Source organism: Agelaius tricolor, unplaced genomic scaffold (assembly GCF_023055355.1).
Source record: "Agelaius tricolor isolate 1412-34295 unplaced genomic scaffold, bAgeTri1.0.p SCAF_45, whole genome shotgun sequence".
NCBI classification, from domain to species: Eukaryota; Metazoa; Chordata; class Aves; order Passeriformes; family Icteridae; genus Agelaius; species Agelaius tricolor.
In genome coordinates, this window is record NW_027269305.1 from 2665689 (window position 1) to 2687195 (window position 21507).

The 21507-nt window shown below is 41.1% G+C and overlaps 1 protein-coding gene across 2 annotated transcripts; it reads left to right on the plus strand.

The window, feature by feature from the left end:
• The first annotated feature begins 5496 nt into the window (after positions 1 to 5496).
• LOC139604156 (arylsulfatase D-like) lies at positions 5497 to 20699 on the plus strand. Of its 2 annotated transcripts, XM_071455193.1 has the most exons (11): positions 5497 to 5712; positions 7537 to 7586; positions 8119 to 8268; positions 10459 to 10580; positions 12006 to 12128; positions 15219 to 15642; positions 16339 to 16475; positions 17705 to 17839; positions 18217 to 18379; positions 18657 to 18778; positions 19456 to 20699. In XM_071455193.1, the coding sequence occupies exons 2-11, from the start codon at positions 7561 to 7563 to the stop codon at positions 19824 to 19826; spliced, it is 1773 nt and encodes a 590-aa protein (XP_071311294.1). In that variant the 5' UTR covers positions 5497 to 5712; positions 7537 to 7560; the 3' UTR covers positions 19827 to 20699. The 2 variants fall into 2 exon arrangements, with proteins under 2 accessions (XP_071311294.1, XP_071311295.1); XM_071455194.1 differs by lacking the exons at positions 5497 to 5712; positions 7537 to 7586; positions 10459 to 10580 and having other exon boundaries at positions 8122 to 8268.
• The last annotated feature ends 808 nt before the right edge of the window (positions 20700 to 21507 follow it).

Consider the following 21507-nt stretch of genomic DNA (forward strand, 5'->3'; position numbering starts at 1 on the left):
GATACCAATGCACACAGCTTGGGCAACAAACAAGAAGAGCTGGAGGCCATGGTGCAACTGCAGAGCTATGATGTAGTTGCCATCACGGAAACATGGTGGGATGACTCACATAGCTGGAGTACTGCACTGGATGGATACAAGCTCCTCAGAAGAGACAGGAAAGGAAGAAGAGGAGGAGGGGTGGCCCTTTATATTAAGCAGACTTTTGATGCTGTAGAAATTGAAACTAAGGAAGATGGAGTTGAATGCCTATGGGTAAGAATTAAGGGGAAGGCCAATAAGGCTGACACCCTGCTGGGAGTCTGTTATCGTCCACCCAACCAGGAAGAAGAGGTAGATGACTTATTCTATAAGCAGCTAGGTAATGTTTCAAGATCATCAGCCCTTGTTCTTGTGGGTGACTTCAACCTACCAGACATCTGCTGAGAACTTAATACAGCAGTAAAGAGGCAGTCCAGGAAATTCTTAGAATGTATGGAGGACAATTTTCTGTTGCAGCTGGTGGGTGAACCCACCAGGGGAGGGGCTATGTTAGATCTGCTCTTTGCAAATAGAGATGGGCTGGTGGGAGATGTGGTGGTTGGAGGTCACTTGCTTGGGGCAGAGTGATCATGAAATAATAGAGTTCTCAATATTTGGTGAAGTCAGGAGGAGCACCAGTAAGACTCTTACATTGAACTTCCGGAGGGCAGACTTTGGCCTGTTTAGGAGACTTATTCAGAGCGTCCCTTGGGAAACAGCCCTTAAAAACAAAGGAGTTCAGGAAAGGTGGGCATGCCTCAAAACAGAGATCTTGAGGGCACAGGAACAGACTGTCCCTGTGTGCCAAAAGATCAGTCAACACGGTAAATGTCCAGCCTGGCTGGGCAAGGAGGTTTTGGAGGAACTTGGGAATAAAAAGAGGATGTATCAGCGTTGGAAGGAGGGTCAGGTCTCTAAGGAAGTATTCAAGAAGGCTGCTGGAGCATGCAGAAAAAAAAATTAGGGAGGCCAAAGCTCATTTTGAACTTAGAATGGCGACTTCTGTAAAGGATAATAAAAATGTTTTTACAAATACATTAATGCTAGAAGGAAGCGTAAGACCAGCCTTTGTTCTTTATTGGACAAGGGAGGGAATTTAGCATCTGCAGATGAGGAGAAGGCAGAAGTGCTTAATGCCTACTTTACCTCAGTTTTTAGTGGGAAGATGACTTGCCCTCAAGACACCTGCCCACCTGGACTGGTTGATGGTGTCAGGGAGCAGAATGGTCCTCCCATTATCCAAGAGGAGGCAGTCAAAGAACTACTGAAATGCTTGGATGTTCATAAATCTATGGGAACAGACGGGATCCACCCCAGGGTAACGAGAGAGCTGGCAAATGAGCTTGCAAAGCCACTCTCCATCATTTACCAACAGTCCTGGCTCACTGGTGAGGTTCCGGATGACTGGAAGCTGCCCAATGTGACATCCATTCACAAAAAGGGTGCAAAGGAGGATCCTGGTGATTATAGACCAGTCAGCCTGACCTCAGTACCTGGCAAGATAATGGAACAGTTTATATTAAGTGCCATCACACAGAATTTACAGGATGGCCAGGGTATCAGACCCAGTCAGCATGGCTTTAGGAGGGGTAGGTCATGTTTAACCAACCTGGTCACCTTTTATGACCAGGTAACCCGCCTAGTGGATGCAGGGAAGGCTGTAGATGTTGTTTATTTGGATTTCAGCAAGGCCTTTGACACTGTCTCCCACAGCACACTCCAGACAAGCTGGCAGCCCGTGGCTTGGACAGGAGCACTCTGTGCTGGGTTAGGAACTGGCTGGATGGCCGGGCCCAGAGGGTGGTGGTGAATGGTGCTGCATCCAGCTGGCAGCCGGTCACCAGTGGTGTCCCCCAGGGGTCTGTGCTGGGGCCAGTTCTGTTTAATATTTTTATTGATGACATGGATGAGGGTTTAGAGTCTTTCATTAGTAAATTTGCAGATGACACTAAGCTGGGAGCGTGTGTCGATCTGTTAGAGGGACGGAGGGCTTTGCAGAGGGACTTGGAACGGTTGGATGGATGGGCAGAATCTAATGGGATGAAGTTCAATAAGTCCAAGTGCTGAGTCCTGCACTTTGGCCACAATAACCCCCTGCAACATTACAGGCTGGGGATGGTGTGGCTGGACAGTGCTCAGGAGGAAAGGGACCTGGGGGTGCTGGTTGACAGTCGGCTGAACATGAGCCAGCAGCGTGCCCAGGTGGCCAAGAAGGCCAATGGCATCCTGGCCTGTGTCAGGAATAGTGTGGCCAGCAGGAGCAGGGAGGTCACTCTTCCCCTGTACTGGGCACTGGTGAGGCCACACCTTGAGTATTGCGTCCAGTTCTGGGCCCCTCAGTTTAGGAGGGATGTTGAGATGCTTGAGCGTGTCCAAAGGAGAGCAACAAGGCTGGTGAGGGGCTTGGAAGACAAACCATTTGAAGAACGACTGAGGGAGCTGGGGTTGTTCAGCCTGGAGAAAAGGAGACTCAGAGGTGACCTTATCACTCTCTTCAGCTTCCTGAAGGGTGACTGTGGTGAGCTGGGGGTCAGTCTCTTTCTCCGGGCAACAACAGACAGAACAAGAGGACACAGTCTCAAGCTGTGCCAAGGGAGATACAGGCTAGAATTAAGGAGGAAGTTTTTCACAGAAAGAGTGGTCAAATACTGGAATCATCTACCCAGGGAGGTGGTGGAGTCACCATCCCTTGATGTGTTTAAAAAAAGACTGGATGTGGCACTTGGTGCCATGATCTAGCTGAGGTGTTAGAACATGGGTTGGACTCGATGATCTGGAAGGTCTCTTCCAACCTAGAAATACTGTGATACTGTAATTAAAGACATCTCCATTGTTCAAATAGTAGGATTGTTTAATTCATATCAGATGGTTTTCCTTAAACTTAAAAAAATAAAAACTCACCTTTCAGAACATTATTGGAAATGTTGTAATAAAAATAGCTTTCATTTTTTTTTTTTTTTGTATGGTAGTATTCATTTGTTTGCTCTCTTACTAGAATGACTAACAGTATGGTTTGGTATCATTTTAACCAATTCCAATCTAGCTTGAATATAGAGCCATACAAATTCTCTCTGTACAGACATTAAAGATAGACTGGAACCTTCAAAGGATGTTTCATCTAATCCTAGAATAGCATTATTATAGGACAGCTGGGCTGCCCTCAATGTGACTGTCTTTCACCATTGATCAGAGAGTCTAGAGGGCAGGCTTAGATGTGAACAGTTAATTTTTTTGTAGGGAAACCCAGGTGATCTGAACCCATTCTGTGGTGCAGGAGGAAGGAGCACTGGATTATGTCTCCTGTTAGAAACCATGTGGACAATTAACTGCAATACAGCCTTCTAAGTACATTAGTTGCATTACTCCCAGCTATGAGATAGTCGACCCTTTGACAGGAATTGGGGCATCTGAATTTTACCCCAGCCCAGGAGAGCACTTTTGAAGCAGCTGTCCCACTCACCCCCACCTCCTCCAGTTTGGCTCACGTGTCAGAGCAGTACTGCTTGAGCCAGGCTTCTTCCCAGGGTTGCAAACCCATATTGTGTGCTCCAGGATCAGAGGAAAGGATCTGAAATTGCTCCTGGGCATCCAGGCCTTGAAGACTTAGTGTAAATCAGAGTTCCAAGAAGTAACATCACATCATCGTTGTGCAATGACTTTTAGAAAGGTGAGCGTGGATTCACTGTGCTCTGAAAGAAGCAGAAGGCAGTAGTCGCTAGAGGGAGCCCCTAAATCATCATATCCTACACCAAACCCCGCTTCAGCTCTTAAAAGTTGAAGCACTTTAATAGTGCCACAGAGTGTTACTGCCTCCAGCACTCAGTAAAGAAAACGAGGGAAAGAGACAGGAATATGCAAGGCTTCTGCAAAATTCGACATTCATTCCACCTTCTGAAAAAAATGCAGGCTTTTTAGAGATTTCCTCGCAGAAAACCAGCTATTGCAAATTGAGTGCATTGGTTGGGAACAGAATTAACTTTGCCTAGACCTTTTAAAAATGTCAGCACTTTAAAAAAGTAGCATCAATGAGAGTGCATTCACCTTTCCCTCCTTCAAAGATCAAACACCAAAACGGGCAGAAATTGTCACTCTGAAAATCTTTAGACCACAAGCACAGCCCACCTTCCATTAACTTCATAACACCATAGGTGTGCCCAGTGGCAATTCCCAGCAGCCAGACTTCAACAAGTGCTACTTAGAGCAGCAAACTGGTCTGGCTCTCTCTGTGCTTGAAGAGGGCTGTGTAAAAGACAGCAAAAGCATGTTCCTGTTGTGTAACTGCAGGCATGCATTCAATTTTCTGCTGTATTCTAAATTTAGTAAATAACATAGCAGTTACAGTTTGTGGTTCTCTGTTACAGACTCTACAGAATTTGCAAGAAGTCCTGGAAAAACACAACAAGGATATGAGAGCTGTGGAGATGGCCCCAGCTGCAAAAGAAGCTCTCTTCTTTTGTCAGCAGTCAAGTCAGCAGGGATTGACTGTAACCTGGGCAGAAAAACCCAGAAACAGCTCAGAAGGTGTTTCTTTTTAGAAAACATGCAGCAGTAGAGGGCATCAGACAACAAGAAATCCTGTAGACCTTAATGTATGCTTGAAGTGCTAAAGGCCCAGTGAAGGGAATGGGAACTAGAGAGGCACAGATTGGGATTCTGCAATGCAGGTGAGCATCAGAGAGCAGACTCTGAGAGAAGTCAAACCAGACACATCACTCCTTCTGTGCATGTTGGCTGTAACCATTCCAGCATGTTAATGCTTTGGTGGGAGGGAAAAGGGAAGGGATCACCTTTGGTACTCAAACTTGCCTCAGAGGTGCTCCACTAGCAATCCAGCCTTAGCACTGCAATTTATTCCACCAACTCACCGCAACATCTCCCTTCTCTCAGAAGATACAAAAATGCAGGAAACTGTTAGTAAAGCAAGATTGCTCTTGGGTAATGCCTCATGCTGTCCCAAAACACTCAGTACAAGAGGACTCACATAAGAAAAACCAAGAAATTAAGCACTAGCCAGCATGTAACCTTAATTTGTCCATTTGAGCGATGGCTAGGAAACAGGCAGCACTCAGAAGTGAAGCTGAATGACTCATTTTCTGTAAAAGAAAATTCAAGCCACTTACCAGCATTTCCTCCCCACCCTAGAACTATTTGTCCCAGCATGTGCAGAGACAACCACCTCACTGCAGCATGCACTCAGGGTGACCATAAAGTGAAGAAATTAGCTCAATTTCTATTTCTACAACAAAGGGCTGCTCCGTAAGTACAGCAATTTTCTGTTTTCCTTGGTGGAAGTGAGGAAATGTTCATTGGGAACTATTACTCATAGTGCCTTTAACAGGAATGTCTCAGACTTGAAGGAGATCCCTTGAGAGTGGTTAGGCAGAAAACATTTTAGCTGCATCTGTGGCGTTCCCCAGCCCGACCCTCACGCCCTGTGTGAATGTCAGAGTTGTGCAAACAGCAGGGGGAAGTGCAGCTTGAGGCTCCATCAGAAGCCAGAGCATGCAGCTGTTGGAAGTTCTGGCACAACGTGCTTTTCCTGCGGTGAGCTGTGGGACGTGCAGCTAGGGCACATTTCGGGGCTGCCGTCAGAAACGCTGCACAGTAGCAGCACTCCTCGTGCTGGAAAAATTTGGAATCATTTTAAGTCACCAGTCTGTCAGCTGCCTGCTTTGAACACAACTCGACCAGGTACTGTATCCCTCCCTTACTATGTTGGGAAATACACAGCAAAATGTTAATGGCTATTTGGAATATTTTTTTTCCTTCTGTAGATAAAAATATCTCAAGGGAGTTTTTAAAATACTTTTCCCTTTAGAACAACATTCTTTTCATACAAGGCTATGTACAAAGTGAGAGCTGCAGGCTATGTGTTTACAAGTCTGGGTTTCCTTTTAGCTATATCAAGTCTACAAAATAGGAATCTTTAAAAGAAATTTTCACAGACTGAACAGCACTGAATTCAAGTGGTATTAATTATGTGACTTTTCACGTGTTGCCAAGCTGATGTCACAAATATGCACTGTTTTCAAGAAAACTGCATATGAGTATGTCTAAAACAACAAGTATTTTCTCTGATGAGGTTTTAGTATCTTGTAAGTATTTTGTTAGAAAGGTAAAGACTGCTTATAAACTTTGAATCCTTACAGAAAACAATTGATAAAATATGAAAGATATGCAAGCTATTCCCCCCTGCATTATTAAAACAGATGAAGAAAGGAACAAAAACTAAATTACTTTAGGGGAGGGATTAACAATGGGAAAGGGAGGAAGGCATTTTGCTTTAAGCAGAATTCAGTTTAGATAGCAGAGGGGAATGCTTGCTTGTGATTTCTCTGCCTGGGCTCCCATCACCTTTCACTGAGGAAATGGCTTGACAGCGATAACACCAGTCAGTATAATAAATCAATAGCTGTTTTCTGTGTATTGCCTGCTATTTTACAGGCAGCTTCTGGGGAGGTTCAGCCTTGAGCTCCAGCTGCACTTTAAATCTGAGTCTCTCTACTGTGTGGCAACCAACTGCACAATTAAATCTGATTATGTCCAACTCCCTTTTACTTCAATTCTTTTGGAGGCTTATCGGATATAAATGGTAAAGATGGCTGAGGTGTTCTCTTGTACTTTTCCTACAAGGATCCTGCTTAGGATGCAGCAAAGGCACAAACTCACATGCAGGAAACTGAGTGTCTCTAGATAGCAGTGCTGCCTCAGCTTTGGTGCTTGTAAGCAAGTGTTTGGATGCCAGTTTTCTAAGCTCAGAAATTTAATTTTTCCCACTGAAGCTTGTAGTATTGATGGATAATCTGCTTAATATATAATTTCTGGGAAACAAAAATAAATATGAAACAAACATGATTCATAAAACTGAGGTGCTTGGGACACTTGAGCCAGGCGTGGGATAAATTTCAAAGAAGTCTATTTTAAAGCTTTAGAATGAAGCTCACTCAGCCCCGACTTCAAAGTCTTTAAATAGTTTAATCTCACTGTCCTGACAGTGAAAGAAAAGCCCCAGAGAAACCTCTTCATTCTCAGAGTTAAGTAACAAGAGGTCATGAATTCTTCCAAGAAATTATAATTGTTGGAAAAAGATTACTAGAATTTCTACAACTAAAAATTCTTCTTATGAGCCTGAAAAGAAACTTAGCATATTATGTGAAAAAGCACAATGCTGCAACTGTCTGTGGTTATAGAAATGTAAATTATATTGAAGACTGGATTTTAAAGCACTATTTTTTCATTTCTGAACATTAAGTATTTTTTATATAGATGATTCATGTAAGAAAATGGAATTATTTTGCTATTTTGAAATATTTCGCTATTGGGCTAGCAATAAAAATAACATTAATGCTTTTACTCTTCTTCATTTAGGGTCTGATCTGAGGTGCACTGGAGTAATAAGACAGAATGTTAACAGGCTTTAAGTTTTTAATCTATTTTTATTGCAGAATATGAAAGATATGCAAGCTATTGCTACTAGGAAGGTGTAACTATGACAGAGTACTCTTGGTTTTGCAGGATTTGAACACTCCAAATGCAGACATGATTTGGCAACTAACATCTCATTGGTAAGAAAAAAATCATGAGTTACTGTTGTATCATACTTAGATCTAAAGTGAGTGAAGCTTAATAATGATGCAATACTGTGTTATAAAATAATAGCATTGTTTCTCTCACAATGTGATTTTTAGGTTTTTTTTCTTGTTATTTACTTTTTCACTACCCAAAAGTCCCAGTCCAGGCAAAAACCATGTCAGAGGAAGTTGATCCCATTCTCAGCTTCCCAGAACAACCCTTTATAAACATCCAAAGCCATGAAGCAAAATTACTTGTACTCCATCTACTGCCTGTAAATTCCCATGTGAGACTGCTCACAGGAAACTTGGAAACAATCAGGAAAGGAGATTTTTAAAGTTATGGTACTGACATTTTCCTCTTCATTACCTCAGTTTGGGTAAATGATAAACACTTAGCACACCCTCTGTGTCTGGGCAGAGTGGTTTGTCTGCAGCCAAGCTCACGATGGAGGGTCTCTGGCCATGTGCAGGGGGAGTGATGAATGGCCAGGTCACTGGCTTCTTTTACTCTTCTGTGTTTCAGGTCACCCCTGGTTACAGCCCTGATTTTTGGTCTGCTTCTGCAAGCACCATTCACACAGCCTTCCACCATCACACGGCCAAACTTTGTCCTGCTGCTGGCTGATGATCTCGGCATAGGGGATGTAGGTTGCTATGGGAATGATACTATCAGGTGAGGAAACTGACCCTAAGGGTGAACAGAGCTGGTGTGATATTTAATGTAAAGCTGAAACCCTCTGCCCAGCATTGTCTCACAGCCTGGAGGGCATTCCCAGGGCCAGCTCTGCTGTGTGGTGCTGCTTTACTGTGGGAATATGACAATCATTCCTGTGTATTCCTTAACTGTCTAACACTTCAAAAACAGCTATACCCAAAGGTAAAAAGATTGTCCCCTCTTCCAACACACAGGCCTCATTACCTCATTATAATTCTGTTACCATTTTTTCCCAGTCTCACCTCAAAATATAGTTAAATGACTGCAATGAGCAATGTTACCAGGAAATATTTCTCTTTTCAGCTTCAAGGACATAGAATTTGCCTTCTCTTTGAAAATTGTGCCACAGTATTGCCTGATGGCCTGTAACACGTATGAACAAAATGAAATTTGCTACAATCCCTCCCCTCATCCAGCAAAGTTCTTGGAATCTTACCCTGAAAACCCTGAAATCTTACCCTCATTACCTCATTATAATTCTGTTACCATTTTTTCCCAGTCTCACCTCAAAATATAGTTAAATGACTGCAATGAGCAATGTTACCAGGAAATATTTCTCTTTTCAGCTTCAAGGACATAGAATTTGCCTTCTCTTTGAAAATTGTGCCACAGTATTGCCTGATGGCCTGTAACACGTATGAACAAAATGAAATTTGCTACAATCCCTCCCCTCATCCAGCAAAGTTCTTGGAATCTTACCCTGAAAGGCTTCAGTCAGCAAGTTCCTGACAGGAGCTGGTGATCACAGGTAGCTGATAGGGTTTGACAAAGCCAGGCCTCCACAGCATCATCCCCAAGGCATGCATTTCTTTTTACATTCAGGGTGTTACTACTAGCAGGGTGACAAGCATCTGGGCTCTCTTAGCAGCTGGTTCTCTGCAATGCAAAGAATGGCAGGATTTTGAAACAGCAGTTTGGGAGCACCTAGTGCTCCTTTGAGGAGGAATGCTTATCAACTAACTGAGATGGCAATTGTGCTGAAGGGTGGAACTAGACCAACTGCTTTGCCAAGTTACCTTGGACTGCACCTCTGGTGAAAGGCTGTAGAAAATAAGAAATGCTGCAGATGTTATTTCCTGGCAGCTGTGTTTGAGGGAGAAATCCATAACAGTACAAGTACAAAGCAACAAAACATCCAGGATCTTTCAAAATTCTACTGAAGGTTTTGCCTTCTTGTGAACACCATTGAACTGATAATTGCAAAAACAAAATTGTAAAACTGAAGCTCAATCTAATCTAAAATAGAAGTAGGCACACCTTGAATTGGAAGAGGGGGATATTGTATTCTGAAATGTAAAATATTGCCTTGTCTGTAACTAGTGTGCTAGGCAAGCTTGTTTTTGTTGGTTGCCAGTTGTTGGCAAAATACCCTCTTCTCACCTACTTACTGATGTGTGGCTTAATTCATGTTGCTGTGAGAGATTGCCACTACAGTGTGAAAACATGCACGATTTCTTTCCCTTTTTCTCCTTCTCCCTTGCTACGAATGTCATGAGAAGCACCTTGTTAGCTTCCTTATCAGTACCGTAAGTCATGGAGCATCTTGTCTAGTCGAGCACTGTCACCCTGTGGCAACCAAATTACCATACACTGATACACTGAGGCTGATACACAGCTCTGTAAGAAGCTAGTGAAGGAAAGGCAGCTCTGGGGGAATGAAAGGTCTTTGCTGTGAGGATGGTGAGGCACTGGAACTGGTGGTGAGGCACTGTGTTGTCTGGAGAAGCTCTGTGGATACCCCATCCTTGGAAGTGTTCAAAGCCAGGTTGGATAGGGCTCTGAGCAACTTCATCTAGTGGAAAGTGTTCCTGCCCATGGCAGGAGGGTTGGAATTTTGTGATTTTTAAGGTCCCTTTCAGCCCAAACCATTCTACAATTCTATGATTTCTGCAAGACTCTTCACAGGACAAGGGGAAAAGAAAAAAAAGAAAAAGGTTATCTCGAAATTGATCCAGATACTGATTTTTAATGAAGAAAGAAAAATAGAAATATTTCCTATCACTTGAGAAAATTTAAATAAATTACAAAAATATTTCCTGGCCATCCTCAAATAGGACAAACTTCTGAAAATAAAGATAAGTCTATAATTTCTTATTCCCCTGAAAGACTCTGTGGATGATTATCTGGTGGCATTGGTTGCATTTTTAGGACCCCGAACATTGATGGCCTGGCCAAGGAAGGAGTGAAGCTGACCCAGCACATCGCTGCAGCCCCGCTCTGCACGCCCAGCAGAGCAGCTTTCCTCACTGGCAGATACCCCCTCCGATCAGGTTTGCCTTGCAAAGCCTCACACCCTTCAAACATTGCTCTACTGCTGGAGACAACAGTGTCATACAAGGGGCACAGAAGAAATGAGGGTGTGCAAACAGAGGTTTTGCTCCATCCTCACTGAGACACACGAGGTGTCAGACAGGCTTTGAGGCGGCTTCTCTGTTTGTAAGGTATTTGTGAACTGGTCTGGAGGGAAGCAGAACAGAGAAGAATCAGCTTTGCAGAGCTTGGTCTCCCCCAAAGCACAATTCTGGCTACCTTTTGGCACTCTTTGGTACAGATTGCAGCCAGAATGGAGTTAGAGCAAACTGTTACATTCAAAAAAGTCATTATGTAAAACAGGAAGAATAGTAACAACACGCTTAGAAAGCACTACCTAAATTAATTTCTGTCAGAGGTGACTCATCATCAGATGTCAGAAGCAGCTCAGCCCTGCAGGGAGCAGAGTAGGCCTGTGCAGATGTGTGTCCATTCCCTCCAGTCAAGGTGCAGAACAAGTAATTCACGGGAAAGCTTCTTTACGTATCTGTCAAAATTAATCTGTCCTAGGAGATAACAGTTTGACAGCAATATTATTTTTCCCAATTGTGTTTTTGAAGAAAAAACAATATCCTGTCAAACTGCATCCCTGAGATGAAGAGGTATGAAAAACAAATTGCTCTACATGTTTCTAACAGCAACCCTCAAATGCTTGTTCTATTGCAAATTATCTTCAGAGCCTTCATTCCTGAGGCATTTTGAAGCTGATATGTCATCCTTCTTCTATCATGACAGCTCCCACTGAGACTGGTAGTTTGAAAACAGTAGTAGTTTGAAAGGGCTTGTACAGACCCTTTCCCTCTGTAACAGCAGGGCCAGAGATGTTCAGGGCTACAATGAGAGATTGAACTTTACATAGCGCTGTATGATGGGGTTATGCCAGGATAAAATACTAAATAATAGGGTGTAAACCTGCAGGTGAAGAGGAGATAGCTATTCTGTGGGGCTCAGAGATCAGATACCAGCCATGCCACTGTGCAAGGATGCCCTGAGCTCCCTGGCAGCCCTCAGTGAGCTGGAGACTGAGACTGACAGGGGGCTGAAGTCTCCTTGCCCTCTCCCTACCCTCACATTCACACTAAGGAAGGGCATTCCATACAGCCCAGGTGCCACTGTGACATAGAAAATCTCCTACACAACCATGTAATTCCAAATGAAAATAAATTAAAGAAAAAAAGTGTTGATATGAGATACAAAGATGAAAGAATAGGCACTATGGTGAGTCTTAGCTCTTTCTTAATATCATCTAAGGTCTTACCAAACAAACAGCATCAGGAAAAATGTTTAACACTACCATTTCAATGAAATCAGGAAACAAAAATGTATGTTGGATAAAAGACCTCAACCCTTTATACTGACTCAGATTGTTTTTATTGCATTTTTAGGGATGGATGCTATAAATGATTACCGTGTTATTTTTTGGAACGCCGGCTCAGGAGGGCTTCCTCCAAATGAAACCACTTTTGCCAAAATACTGCAGCACCAAGGCTACAGCACAGGACTGATAGGTATGGAGGCACTCCTCTCCTAAAGATGCTCTTGCATGTGTTTCACCTGCACATCTCACTCAAACCATTTGTTTTAGTTAGTAACTGCTCGTACTTCAGTTGTAATATTTTTATTTTCTGATTAAGAATAATATATAAACAGAAACTCTGACCAAAAAGTAACTCTCTTAAAAGAACAAGCATATGATAAAGAGGGCAATTTTACCACTGACCCAGTTTCAAGCACAGCTGTGGTTGTTAAAATACATAACAGAAAATTTTATTAATTCATGAATATTATTATGCCAGGTATAAAATACTTATTCCAATACTATTTCATTTTAAAAAGTAAAAATATGAGTGTCATTTAAATATGCATGATGATGTTTTATACACTTCAGAGCAGATTCACACAAAAGGGAACAGCTGCTACTTAAAACATCAGAGACAGTTAACAGTGTCACAAGATTGGGCCTTTCAGAAACAGAAACAAAGCAATTATTTTTTTCTTCAGTCACAGCATGCCACCGCAGCTCACCAAGATTTCAGTACACCCCAAAAACACTGACTTCTTCAGCATCAATGTGAATTTCATTTTACTTTCTATTTTATAGCTCTATTGGTTTTTTTTGTACAGTTGTAACTTTTGGTCATGATCTTGTTCCAAATAATTATTTATCTTAGATGCGTCACATAGTTCCACAGACTGATAGAGTACAAACAGAGTACAAACATTCCTGGCTGATTTTTCAGCTATTTGCCCTACTTCAACCAAGTATGTAAAATGTCAAAATCTGAAATCTGTATCTGGCACATAAAATAGCTGCACAAACCAACTGAATTTATTAATAAAACTTCCTGCAAAAATAGATTTGTATTCATTCAACAGAATAAATCTAAACCACACCAGACAAAATTAAAAGAAGCCTTCCGAGCAATTACAAATCTACATTACTGACGTTCCATCTCCTGTTAGTTTGGTAGCAATATTATTTTAGTTGTTTAAATCAGCTCATAGACCAGACTGTGCACGCTTCAGCTTCATCTTGGTTTCAGCATGTTATCACTAGCAAAACAATCAGTTTTGTCTCCCCTCTCCCCAGGGAATTGCCCTACAGCGGAGTCCTGCTGCTTGCCTCCCAGAAGCAAATGGGGAGGCATTTTCCCTGTGGGCATCTCAGCTAAAATCACACCACAGGTGCCAAAAGCATCACTTAGATTAACCAGATTGACAGATCCTGATTAATTGCACCATGGGGATGATGGAAAGCACCAGTGATAGGTGACACACAGAATAACACAAGAATTTTACATTCAAGTCATGAAGCAAAAAATCTTAACATCTACTCATGTCACTACAGCTGAATGAGCACTAAGTAGTCTCACCTGAATTGTTTGTGATTGTTTTGCCCTGAGCACAACCAGTTTAATTGCAAAGTTAAATCCTATTAATAACCTGCAGCCTGAGGTGATAATGAGATTTTTTGTTGGGAAATGCTTTGAAGGTTCTTTGCAGTCAGAAAACCAATGCTGTATAAGTAATGCCCTCAGAGATTAATTTATCTTAATTATACACTTAGTTTAGCTTCTGCAGATTTGGTTCTTTTCTAGCATGTCAGAAACATTTATTGACCTCAGCTGGAGATTTAGGTGTTGAAGTGCATCTGAATTCCAACAATACTTTAGCTGCACCTGTATTTATGACCTATGCATTTACGTATTGATTACAAACCTGTTTCATTCTACAGCTAGCTCTAAATATGCCAGGAGGTAAACTGAGTAGAGATTTCAGCTGAAAGCAATTCATCCACTTACTCTAGAACTTCCATTCTTCCTTTATATTTACAGCCAAGAAACAGCATTTTTTTTCTCCTCTGGGGCAGTTTTTCTGCTCCTATTGTAATGCACTGCAATTCTATTGAAACCCACTCAGAGCTGGCTATTATTACATGTACTGATAACATACTGAACCATTTATTGAGGATAACTTCATCCTGGAAGTGCACAGTTCCTCTCTCTACAATAAGAATTAGTTTCAAATTAGTTTTCAAGTAAAGTTCTTAATGTCCATTATCCTCTGACATCCAAGATCTGCAAAAAATGCCATTAAGCCTCTGATGAGTGGTAGATTTTATTCACTCAATTCAGATGTTGTCAAACCTCAATGTTTGAACCAAACGAGCCAACTTACTATATCCCCACGTAAGTGCCTAACCAGGCTGTTTGAGTAGGCTGGAGGTGAAGCAAAAGCATGGTTTAGATGTGCCATTCATGAAAGTAGTTGGTATATTCATAATGAAGAACAAATTGAGTTGCAAAAGGTCAAGAGGTGTTCTTTCTGATCAATGAAGACTTCAGTATTTAAAAGAAGTAGGCTTTAACTTTTTAAAATTTGATTAAATCCAAATAAATGGCAAAAATATTTATAAAACAAAGGTTTTTATTCTCAGTCAGTATGTGGAGATATAATGATCATCAATGTTACTTAGAAATGTACAGCTTCATGAGAAATCCTGATCTCCTGAGCTCAAGTTTTTCTGGATCCAGTTTTTCTGGAAAACAGTTGGATGAGCTGCTAGTTTAACTACTCTTTCCATACCTCCCCTTATCAATCTGGCACCAACATAAAGTGTTGCCATAGTCCTGACACCAAGCACTTCAAAACCTCCCAGGAACAAGTCTGCATAGCACTTTGAAGGTAAAGGGACAACAAAAGAAGATTATTTCCCCCTATGCTTACAAAAGGAGAGCTTCCTTCTGTTTGGTACTTGACAGGTCTCCAGGAAGGCCATACATTTTTGTTCAGTTTGAAACTTTTCTCAATTTCCAGTTGTTTTTATATGTTGGGGTTTTTTTCAATGTTTGATAGAAGCTACAGGGCATGAATATATATACAGAGCACCAAAAAATGTGTTGAAAATTTATAAACTGTAGAGGTTTACTTTAGTCAATCCCATTATATAACTATATACTTGGTATATTTCTGTGTAGGATGAAGCAGTTATCACAAGCAGAAAACAACCAACCACTTTTCGAGAAATGTTCTGTGTAAGGAAAAGTCCATTCTTTTAAAATATTGTCCCTTCATATTTTAATAACCTCTATTTTCAGGGAAGTGGCATCAAGGTGTGAACTGTGAGTCCCGCAATGACCACTGCCATCACCCTTTAAAGCATGGATTTGACTACTTCTATGGGATGCCTTTTACACTTATAAGTGACTGTCAGCCAACAGAAACACCAGAGATGGACAGAGCCTTCAGGAGGAAACTCTGGCTTTCCACTCAGATGATTGGCCTCATTACACTCACTGCTGTCCTTGGGAGACTGACTGGCCTGATTTCAGTCCACTGGAGAACGCTGACCTGCCTTGCTGCCTTCAGTCTCCTGTTCTTCATATCCTGGTTCTCGAGTTATGGATTTGTGCGGTACTGGAACTGCATTATGATGAGAAACCATGGAATTACTGAGCAGCCAATGGTGACAGACAGAACTACGTCCCTTATCTTGAGAGAGTCCATTTCATTCATTGAAAGGTAAAGACTTCCTTTGTCCACAAATTTTCTGGTTCTTTCACATTTTGCAACCTGTAAACAGCACTTTCCTCCTTCATGTCTTCATAAGTTTTTATAATTTTACAGTATTATATAGTATTTTAAGTACTATTATTTTTATTCATTTTAAATAATATCAATAGTTATATCATGTAATTAAAAAAGAAAAAAAAGCTGCTGCTTAAGGATGCCCCTTATTCCTAACTTCACTAAAGCTGATTAATACTTCCCAACTTCCATGAGTTGTATTGAATATTTCTAGGCCATATTTAAGAAATATGTATATCTGTCAGAAATGTGTGTGTGGGCCAGGGAAGGAGAAGCAGAGCTGTGATGTAGCCTTATCATATGGACTGATAAGTGAGCAACAGCTGGCAGGGGATGAAACTGCTGCCTTCACTTCAGTAGCACAGTAGTGCTTTGCAATAGCAGGAAGTGGATCATAGATAGAAATCTGGAAGTTTTCTATCTATGATTCAGAGTAGAAAAAGGATATTTTATATAGACCCAAAATTATTCTAAGGGATCCTAATCACTGGGTTATAGTATCTTACAAAATAAGGTGTTTCTGAAGGGACTGTTGAAATAGCTATACAAAAATAATACCATTTGCACTACAACTGATCTGCATTGAGGGCCTTCCTCCCTAATAACACAGTGTTGATTTCTGTTTTGTAGAAATAAGCACAAGCCATTCCTCCTCTTTCTTTCCTTTTTGCATTCCCACACCCCTCTCCTCACCACAGAGAAGTTTCTTGGGAGAAGCAGACACGGTTTATATGGAGACAATGTAGAGGAGATGGACTGGATGGTGGGTAAGTCAACAAGGCAAGTAGCTATGTCTCCAACTATCAAATACCTAGGTCTAAATAAACAGATTTTATTAAAAGAACAAGGAAGATGATTAAAAGCACATACAAAAAAACATAGGCATTTAATGAACATCTGTCAATCTTGTGTGAGCACTGATGATTTCTAGTGTTGGGTTTTTACTTTCTCCAGTCTTGGGCCAAATGTTCACTCTTTTTTTTTTTTTTTTGGTCAAGTGTTTACCAGTTTTAACCATGTTCCCTTAGCTCCTGTCAAGGAGCTCTCCCGTTCCTCTTACTAAATATGTGATAATTATTTCATTTTCTATGATTAGTAAAGACCAGGTCATTTCAGCCTCTTATGGTCATTTCTAAGCAGGACATGTCAGAAAGTAATAAAATCAATAAGCAAATTAATTTCAGATGAAAAACAGCAGGTTGTTTATTTTTGACTGCTGCACTAAGCAGAATACTGGAAATTTTTCAGCCATGATCATAAATCCAGAAATGTTCATCAGTGTTCTCCAGTATACCCCCCCCAATAAGATTCATGTTATTTTTCAGGCTGTTTTTCTGGAGGGGAAGGAGAATTATTTATCATTCAGTCTGATGGACAAAAAGTATCCACATTTGCAAAAGAGAGAAAAGTCAGGTACACATACAAGGAGAATTTGGTTTCAAACCTGTCAAACATTTACGTACTGCAAATGTAATTAAGGATGTCAAAAACAGCTCAAGAATTACTTTTAAATTTAAAGGCATTTCATTATTAATGCATATTATATCCATGCAGTAATGTAATGCAAATCTTAACTGTGATCTAGACAGATAAAATAAGGGTAACATTATGTTTTTCCATATTTTTCATGATGGCTACCACTGATGAAGACACTAACTTTTAGATCATCATTTCTTTCCATATTTTTACTGTACATGGTATTTTTTTTTGCCCTTGACCATACAGGCTTTTTATCTGTGACTTTTGTCTATGGTTCTTGCACTCCCTGTTAAAATACCAATAATAAAGTAGTGGTGACAACACAGCACAAATTTTCTGTGTTTTTAGAGACAATGAAATCATAACAGAAAATATCAATCTTAAAAATATTAGACAATGAGCAACCTTATGTAGGTAAGAAATTACACTGGTAAATGTTCACAAGTCAGAGGTTAAAATTTATGTAGTATGAGGGATATTTTTGCTTTTTAATATACACATATTCTTGCGTTTACAGGCCAGGTTCTCGATGCTATTGACAAGGAGGGCTTGAGAGAAACTACACTAGTTTATTTTGCCTCTGATCATGGTGGATGGCTGGAAAGACAGGAAGGTGAAAGGCAGCTGGGTGGCTGGAATGGAATATACAAAGGTAAGAGCTGTCAGGGACAGTGACAACCCAGCAACAACTAGTAAAGAAATTAAGGCACCCCTAAGGCTTAAGTAAGATTATATACTCCAGGAGTAACACTGGTTTATTATCAAGAAGCAAATATGTGTCGTTCTAATAAAGCATGCAACAATGTAGTAAATTCTAACCTGGGCAGGTGTCCTTTGTAAGCATGAATTCTCAGATTGTTGGGTTCTAGTCAACTGAACATATTTTCACTACTGCTCAGTAGGAGCTTAGCAGCAAAAACAAGAGAGTAAAGAAGGCTCATCAAGGTAACATGATAATACAATAAAATTTGTGCAAAAATTATTTTAAATCAAACTTATTTTTTGATTTTTCTTTTTATTTAATGAAAGGTGGAAAAGCTATGGGAGGCTGGGAAGGAGGAATCCGTGTCCCAGGGATATTTAGATGGCCAGGAGTGTTACCTGCAGGCACAGTTATTGATGAACCTACAAGTCTTATGGATATTTATCCTACTGTGGTTCATTTGGCTGGAGGGGAAGTTCCTCAGGACAGGTACAAACAAAAGCATCTTTATTCCTCCTTCTTTCCCAAAACTAAGGAAACACATTCTAAGAGCTTAATGTTTTCTTTTTCAGTCCTGTTCATTTTTTAGACAGATCAATATCTATGAGTTCAATCACCTCTTTTCTACCTCAGAGATTCAGCCCCTACCTGCCATCACCTGCAATCCCCTTCCTTGTCCAGAGCTGCCAGTTCCAGGGAGAGGTGTGCAGAGGGAGCAGAGTCCTGTGCAGCTCACCTCAGCCCTGTGGTGTGTTTCTCGTGCCAGGGTGATGGACGGCCGGGACCTGCTGCCTTTGCTGCGTGGAGCAGCGGCACACTCGGAGCACGAGTTCCTGTTCCATTACTGCGGCGTGCACTTACACGCCACGCGCTGGCACCAGAAGGACAGTGAGTACACAGCTTTGTCACAGACGTCTTTCATGAAAAATCCTTTTGATAGGATCTTTTTCTCTTGAGAAGCTGAGAGGCCTCAGAAATGAAATGTAAACAATAATTATCTGCTGCTGTGGAATGCAACAGGTGCATCTTTGATTGGTCTCATGTGATAGTTTTAATTAATGGCCAATCACAGTCCAACTGTCTCAGACTCTCTGGTCAGTCACAAGATTTTATTATCATTCCATTCCATTCCTTGCCAGCCTTCTGATGAAATCTTTTCTTCTATTCTTTTAGTACAGTTTTAATATATCATTTTCTTTTAATATAATATATATCATAAAATAATAAATCAGCCTTCTGAAACATGCAGTCAAGATTCTCGTCTCTTCCCTCGTCCTGGGACCCCTGCGAACACCACCACACAGCTTCTCTCAAAGAATGATGTTCACTCTACAGGAGGGCACATTGTTCTAACACGTTACTGTTCTGGGATTCCATCTTCCAAAGTACTTTGGGTGTAACGTGGCAAAGAATTTATTTGCATTACCTGTATTGTACAGCACCAGGAGAAATTACTGTATTAGCTAATAAGTGTAGAGCGGAAGTGCATCCAGAAATGAGCTCTAGAAAAACATTCACTCTTCCTTGTTGTAACCAGCCTTCTGTGATCCTTTCTTTCCTGCCAGCTGGAGCTGTTTGGAAGGCTCATTACATGACTCCCATTTTCAGTCCTCCTGGAGCTGGGGCTTGTTATGACAGAGGATTTTGCCAATGCTTTGGGGAAGGAGTGACCCATCACGAGCCTCCATTGCTGTTTGAGCTCTCACAGGACCCTTCTGAAGCCAAACCTCTCTCGGCTGACACGGAGCCCCTCTTTGACACTGTCATAAGGAAGATTGGCAGAGCCGTAGAGGAGCATCGCAGGACCCTGACTCCAGTGCCAGAGCAGCTCTCTGTGTCCAACGTGGTGTGGAAACCGTGGCTGCAGCCGTGCTGTGGGACCTTCCCCTTCTGCTGGTGTGATAAGGAAGGTGATAATAAACTTGCTGACCTATAAAGGAGAGAACCTGATACTTTCTCAAAAATGTATTTAGATTAAGAGTGTTTCCTTTGGGGGTGTTGACCCCATGGGTCATTTTTTCCCCTAAATTGAGCCTTTATAAAATAATTGTTCCAGTCAATGGCACAGTATTTAGTAGAGGTAGCTTTAAGCTGGACACTCTCAGAGAGGGCTCAAGACAGATGATCCAAAGACCATGTTTTAACTAGCATCTGCTGACAAGTGAATGAATAGTTCAAATGCACTGAAGCAGGCCAAGATTAGAGCTGTACAAGTAATGATTCTGAATGTATATTCAGAAGCTTTCCTTTGGGTTTTTGCACTGAATTTCTAAGAGATTCCTGGACTGAGGTCTTCCTTAATTTTGTTATCCTTATCTCCCTTTTGTTATCCCGGCAATGCATAAGGTGACCCTATAATAAATTTTTGCAGACTACTGCTTCCAAAATCATTAGAAAATAGTCTTGCCTGCAGTTCCTCAGAAAATCTTTCTTAGGAGAGGCTTTCTTCTTCCCTTGTAGCTAGTGACTCCAGCAGCAGTGATGATGACATCTGATTGTCCTAGGCAAGGTGTAGAGCTTGGAAATGTGACAACCTAGGCAGCGGCTGTCTGAGCTCTGTGAGAAGGGTGGGACTCCTCCAGCTGGAGTCAGCCTCTTTTCATGGAGAGGAAACAAAGGAAAGCATTGTCCTTTTCCAAAGGTCCCTTTGCCCCCAGCTCCCCAAACAGCACTGGCAAGGGCCTTTTGCCATCGATGGCCACAGCAGTGCCACACTGATAACCAGTTCAGAGATTTGGGCACAGGACTGCACAAGATACCCTGCTGCCCAGACCTCAGTCATAAGTGTTTCCTGCTGACAAGTAGTATGTTCAGAAAGATGGCAAACAGTAATTATGAAAACAAGCAATAATTTGCTATGGAAAAAGAGAAATGGAGAATTAAGGTATTTTTTTGCTTCACAAGTTACATTTTCACTCCAAAGAGCTAGAATTACTTGGGTCTATCTCTTTGCTTTTGTGCTTTTTTTTGCTGCAGTTCTTTTCTTCTTTGTGCTAAAATATTTGTTTCTAATTAAGCGGCCTTGCAGGTAATGCTTTTCTTTGTAGGGCTGTAAATACATCTGTTCAAATAGACATGTTTACACTGGTATATCAGAATAGTTACACATCTGAGAACATAATTTGCCCATTTGTTTTACTTCACTGTTTTTAATTATTCTTTAATTTCTGTGCTAGGACCAATTTATCTTATTCATCTTCCTTGGTAAACATTTGGTTTATTTTGGTTTTATTTCCTCTCTTGTTTCCTACAATTCAGTCACCAGGAAATCTGCAGGTAAACAAAGCCCTGCAGCTTAAAAGCAAAATTTTATTTTATGCTGTGACTTCATGCATTTCACATGTTATAATTCAATCAGATGCTCCATCAGTGTTATTGATGAGAAACTTGCTTAGTCTTACTGTGAAAAATTCAAGACATTTGCTAAATCCATCACTTTCACATGTTCTGATTGCTGCTACTTCCTCCATTGTCAGAAATGTCTGGTTTTTTCCTCATTTGAGTGTATTCTGTTTAACTGGTTCTTTCTTGGAGAGATTTAAAGGTCTTTTCATATTCAAAATGAATTGTTTTCTTTAGCTGAAATTACTGCAATCAGACTGGAATTTTTCAATTTT

Excerpts from the sequence above, each read along its gene's own strand:
- LOC139604156 (XM_071455193.1), top strand. The coding sequence starts at position 7,561 with ATGATTTGGCAACTAACATCTCATTG. Across the intron at positions 8,269-10,458 it reads TATGGGAATGATACTATCAG|GACCCCGAACATTGATGGCC; the intron begins GTGAGGAAACTG and ends TTGCATTTTTAG. Across the intron at positions 16,476-17,704 it reads GGAGATGGACTGGATGGTGG|GCCAGGTTCTCGATGCTATT; the intron begins GTAAGTCAACAA and ends TTGCGTTTACAG.